This window comes from Poeciliopsis prolifica, unplaced genomic scaffold, assembly GCF_027474105.1.
Source record: "Poeciliopsis prolifica strain line A6 unplaced genomic scaffold, Auburn_PproV2 SCAFFOLD004, whole genome shotgun sequence".
Classification (NCBI taxonomy): Eukaryota; Metazoa; Chordata; class Actinopteri; order Cyprinodontiformes; family Poeciliidae; genus Poeciliopsis; species Poeciliopsis prolifica.
This window is the reverse complement of record NW_026562379.1, coordinates 90,672-96,573: the sequence shown is the minus strand read 5'-3', so window position 1 is coordinate 96,573 and position 5,902 is coordinate 90,672. Positions and strand designations below refer to the sequence as shown.

Here is a 5,902-nt window from a genome sequence, read left to right as displayed (position 1 = left end):
ACACACACACACACACACACACACACACACACACACACGTTTCAAACATGACGTGACCTTGAGCAGGTTCTGCACTGCAAGTTGTCACGGCGACCTTAAAACATCGGCATAAACATCTATTCATTTAACCTTCTACAAACATTTACTTTAGCAGTGAGCATACGCCCACCCATCAACTCCTGCAGACGCTTCCAATAAGGAAGCAAAAAGGGGGGGGAAAAAACCCAAAACAACAAAGTGATATAGTTCACATTTTATTTAGTTCCACTCATTCAGCTTTAACCTCTCTAGTACCAGACAGGATCTCATACAGCACAGCCTGTGAATCAGTCACTTACTGTCTACATCCACAGTTATCATGATGGCATTACACACATGGAAAATATTGTCCACGCAACACGTCAGTCTTTTTTTCGTGTGTCGAGGTTGTTCAGTTGTTGCTGGCCTGGAGGGAGCAGATAAATAGACACAACAGATCGGATGGGCTTCTGAAAAATAAGAAGCGAACCAAGAATCAGTCTCTTTGGTCATTTTACCTCATTTATTCGGTTTCAAAAGAGGAAACAGCTTCACACTGATCTGTCTGAGACTTGGCTTACAATGAAAACGCGCAGTGATCTTGTAAATCAGACTTGCTTTGCAGCGAACACGACTCCGTTCTTGAAACTGCATCCAACGACTGGTGTCCAAAGATGGCCAGATATCCCGTCATCTTTGTGAATTGCATACAAGTGCAAAAATCGCCTAGAAATTTCTGCGGTTGTGTAACAGGAACGAAATGCATGAAAAAAAATAAAAAATCTCAAACTTTTTCAGTCATATTGCAGAAGTGAAGCTTTCAAAAATCTAAAATGAGTCTCATCTGTTGCACGTTGCCTGGATAACCGTCATTGGTTAGATTTCAAATAAATGTGTAATTCTGAGTTCTTGAGGCATTAATGTACAATGTTTACGCTACAGATCTCGTAAAAAAAAAGTCTTGATGTCTGCATCAACAACTTAAATTATAACTGTCTATGTTAAATGTATAGTAGAAAATGAATTTTTAACAAATCTGTCAGTTTTTATAAAATGTAGACTAATAGTAAGTTTGATTGTAATCTGATACACATGCACTATCTGGAAATTTGAAGGAAAACAACAAACTGACTTGTTTGTAATTTACCAGACTAAATAATTGCATTTTAAACTTGGTTCCACTATCTGAATGGCTCACATTGACCCATTTAACTTACTGTTTTATGGTCATTTGGAAATCATCCCATAAAAAGCCACGGTGTCTAAAACACATAACACGAATGATCTCACAAAAAAAGGAACTAAATTAAAGAAAAAGAAGAAAATGAGGAGAACAATTATCATCGCCACCTTATCATTAGCTTCCCTTCAAGTCACATTTCTTTGAATGAGTCCAGTATACAAACTCCATGTTACTTTTGGTTGACTGCTGGTTGTTTTTAGTTAGTTTTCTTTCCCACCATCAGAACCCTCCTGTCCGTCGGACCAGTTCGTCCATGTCCTTACATTCAACAGTCTCTCTCTGGAAACCACGGCAGATCCAGTTTCGTGTCAGTTCCCAAAAAGAACAACTTTTTTTTTTTTTAACTCCATCACTCGCCCTTCCTACTGGACGCACACGTACTTCTTCCACCACGACTTGGACAGCATCTTCATCTTATCGGCGGTGCTGCGGACCTTCCTCTCCCGGCGTGCCCTCCTGTCGGAGTGCCGCAGCCCCACAGAGATCGCTGCGTCGAACACCTCCTTCAGGTTCTTCTGGGTCAGCGCCGAGCACTCCACGTACGTGACGGCGCCCATTTTCTCCGCGAGCGCTCTGGCGTCCTCCTCTGCCACGGGCCTCTCCCTCCGCCGCGCCAGCTCGATCAGCACCTTGACGTCCTGCCGCAGGTCGCACTGCGTGCCCACGAGGAGGATCGGGGTCAGGGGGCAACGGCGGCGGATTTCGGGGACCCACTTCTCCCACACGTTCTGGAAGGAAGCGGGGCTGACCACGCTGAAGCAGAGCAGCAGGGCGTCGGTGCGACTGTAGCAGAAGTGGCGGAGTTTGTCAAACTCATCCTGTTGGACAGAGAGAGAAAGAGGAAATGATGTCAATGATGCTAATGCTAATGATGACGAGAGCTCAACGTGAAATAAAAATATTTCTTGTCAGAGCAAGAGTTCACATGTGCTATAAACATGCAACTTAGAAGATTCATGGCGAAATGAATCTAAGCTACACTAGTATCACACACTTTTATTTGCTCTTATTTTAAGAAAGAAAGGAAGAAGTTCTTGCTAGCGTAACTAGCCAATCGTGAACCGCTAATGAAGCTAATGTTAGCATTTGCTTTCATCTTTTTTTGTTTGTTTTTTTAAATATGCACTGTTTTGGATTTATTAAAAACAGAAAGTAATTAAACATTCACTCCACTTGTACAAATGATTGAGAAAACTGGGCTTTTTTAACAAAAAGAAAGAAAACTTAGAAAAAAAAAGTTTTACGTCGACTTCTTCAGTAGTGTAATTTACATGGCAGTCAGATATAGTCTGACTAAAACGATGACATATTTATAACGCCTTCATTTGGAGCGAAACTAAAAAGATTCACCACTTTTATATCATTTGTCCGACAGCATTATGGGTTCTCGCTGTGACAAAGTGGGGGGAAAAGGGACGAAGCATTTGCAAACGGTGTCATAGAGCGGTCACCACAGGCTAACCGCTATCGGGTGTAAAGCTAGCATTAGCTTTGCAGCTTCCAATTGTGGTCAGACTAAAGGTCTATTTCTGTTTTTAGACGCGCTTGTACTGCATAAGCTTTGGTTAGCATGTAGCTAATTCCACAGTGACACTACATCAAACCCTCTCACTTTCACTTTTTTTGTTACAATAAGTACCGATTTTCTTGAAAGATTTTATATAAAATTTTAAAGGGTTAGATAAAAGTTTTACAGGGAAAATTAAAATACCTGTGACTGATTTTTTTTTTTTTTTGTCTCCCCTATTCTGATCACACAGCTGTGATTAAAACACAGTACAGAGAGAAAGGAATTGTGCCAATGGTTGTGCTAAAGCAGACTGTCTGAACAGTGTTTAGAATGTGGTAATTTACAGTATAGACTAGTTGTACCTATTCATTTAACTCATCTGCAGTAAATCTCTTACATTAACACACCGGAGCTATGGCGCTTTGACAGACACGGCCCTCCCACAACCATGATTAAAGTTGGCAGAGACCTGAAGCCAAACCGTTTCCTTCTTCGGGGGTTTAACTCCCGCCTTCCCTGGACTAACTCTTGGACCTCTAAGGTCTAAAATACACGCTCTCTGATCTAAAAATCTCAACTCTTCAAAGCTGAACAGAGTGAAGCAGCAATCAAGCGAGAGGTAGTGAAGATATGGTCAAACATAGCTATGGAGCAGCTATGATCATCACCCTGGCTCCCCCTTTCATCTCTGTTCTTTCTGGCACATTCTCCCCTATTGCGTCAGTTCAGCAACTGTAGAGACGATTTTTATCTAGCTGTTTGCCCAAGCTTGTTCGTATGGGTGTGAAGTGGTAACACGAAGTACAGCTTGCAGCGAGCCGTGAGGTTTTACACATATTTAGGGTTAAAGGTGCTGTTCCAAAAGTTAAAACCCTTTATGATGCGGGACAGAACCGGGTGCGCCTTTGTTGCTTTTTTTGAATGTCAAACATGCTGCTTTCACAGTGAGCCGGATTATAAAGTAACCCCCTAGCATTATTTGGGAATAATACTGGATTAATACAGAAATAATAAATACATTTACTTGGGCAAATTGTTTCCCCATCGTGTCCATCAGAGAATTGGACAACTGCAATAAATATATGACAAACGCTGCTCTTGTTGACAGAAAATAGCGAAAGTTAAATCTGAGTGGTACTGGAAATCCACAAAGATGACATCTTTGTCCTCACGTGAATATGTCCGATTTAAAACAGCAAATCCTGAAACGTGAAAGCAGAAAAAGGCAAAAACCTTTTCTCTTAGATTGAGCTTAATCCATTAAGACCAAATGCAGCGTACACTATCAGACCAGATGCTGTGTTTGTATGCCAAACACTGAAACTGATCAAATGGGTTGCATGCCAACCCGTTTGATCAGTTTCAGACCACTTGTATGTAGAGTCAAAACATCACAAAGATTTGAGGTGAAACTTTGAAATTTGGAGATTAAAAAAATTTCACAGTTCTCTTTTTGGAGGCTAAAATTCTCCATTTGTGGTTCAGTGTAGGTTTCAGACATTAAAGAATCTCTAAAATCCATGTTTGACTAAGGCTCAGAAATCTGGGAAACTTATTTTTAAAAAAATTATAAAATTTGCAGCTAACTAATGGGAGAGAGGGATTAAATATGTCAACATTGTTCCGCAACAGAAATTTCAGATATAGTTGGGGAAAACATAGTTTAGGGTAATCTTGACTTAAGCAGCCGTATTTGAAGCACTGCTCAGTATGCCTATGCTAATGCCCAGTCACATGCAAACTGTGAACTGCTTATTGCATTGATAGCAAGGCCACGCCCCCCTACATACACTATGCACAACTCAAACAAGAAATGCTTCCTTTCATACTTCAAAATAAGAGCAGCTTACTTCGCTAAATGGTGTCAAATGCCACATCTAAAGTTAATAATAACAGCTTAAGTGGTTGGTGCAACTAGGCGATGATTTGCAAGACAAACCGTTGTCTTTTAGATTACATAACGTTCATTTGTTTCAATCAAGGGAGACAAAGATACATCAAATGGACAAACAGCTAACTAATATTAATAAAATATGCCATTTATTTGTAGCACTTAAACGCTTGTGGGCTTATACCTCATTAGAGATGGTGTCATAGGCGTCTGTGGGTGAACAGTTCTCACCTGTCCTGCAGTGTCACACAGCTGTAGTCTCACTGGGCTCCCGTCCACCTGAACCACAGCTGTAGACGGAAAGACACAGATGTCAAAAGGCAAAGCAAAAGACGCACAATGCATATAGAATTACAACATTAAATGCAGTAAGAGTTTGTTCTGGGGTCAATAATATAGAGTTCAAATTTCTTGACAATATCTGGTGATACTTATTGGGAGATGGATGGATGTAAAATGTGATCAGTCTTTTTGGCAATATGTCTGGTGACCCGTACCATTAATGCAAACATACACCTGACTATAGTCCACTTCAGTGGACTTGGGAAGCAGAACTGTACTCCTTAACAGTACAACACATGCACTTGATCATATTTTCAAATAGGGATACTCCAATGAAAGCCAAAAGTAGGGAAAATGATTTGCACAGCAGAGCGAACAATCCCAGTGATTGTTCTTTGCAGTAGCCTCAACTGTACACTAACTCAGAATGCATACAAAAAACAACAAAGCAGGTTTTGCTTATCTAGTAACTCTCTCTTTAAATAGGCCTAATTTTCAGATTTGGAAAAAAAAAAAAAAGAAGAAAGAAGTGGATGAGTCACCTCACAGCCAGTTTCATTACAGGATCTTTTTGTTCTTTTCAGCCGACTGAACACAAAGCAAAGCAGCAGGCACATGGAAACGTTTCCAGCACGCCTGCAGTATGTGTGGTCGGTCATGCCACTTGCTCAAAAAAACGTTTTACTGAAACATTTAATGCACGGGGGCAGCTATCGCAGCTTTCACAGAAGTCAAGAGAAAACAGTTGGCGGACATGAAAGAGGGAAAACGAGGGCGGGAGTCCCACTGGGTAATTATTTCCTAATATCCAACATATGATACTCTTGATTTTCTGGAGAAAAAAGAAGAAGAAAAAAAAAAAACTCCAGCAACGTCCCACCTGCAACGTTGCGTAACTGCTCAGAAAGTCAGTTTTCCAAGGCGACCTCTGTGTGTGTGTGTATGTGTGTGTGTGTGT

The 5,902-nt window shown here is 40.8% G+C and overlaps 1 protein-coding gene across 1 annotated transcript in view; it reads right to left on the bottom strand.

Moving 5' to 3' along the window:
• Positions 1–241: 241 nt before the first annotated feature.
• The window catches only part of rhoub (ras homolog family member Ub), a 6,546-nt gene continuing 885 nt past the window's right edge, over positions 242–5,902 (bottom strand). The window contains exons 2-3 of the mRNA XM_055027923.1: positions 4,894–4,952; positions 242–2,079 (exon numbers count right to left, since the gene is read on the bottom strand). Of these exons, the coding sequence (XP_054883898.1) occupies positions 1,624–2,079; positions 4,894–4,952 (515 nt within the window). The 3' untranslated portion in view covers positions 242–1,623. The remainder of the gene's footprint in view (positions 2,080–4,893; positions 4,953–5,902) is intronic.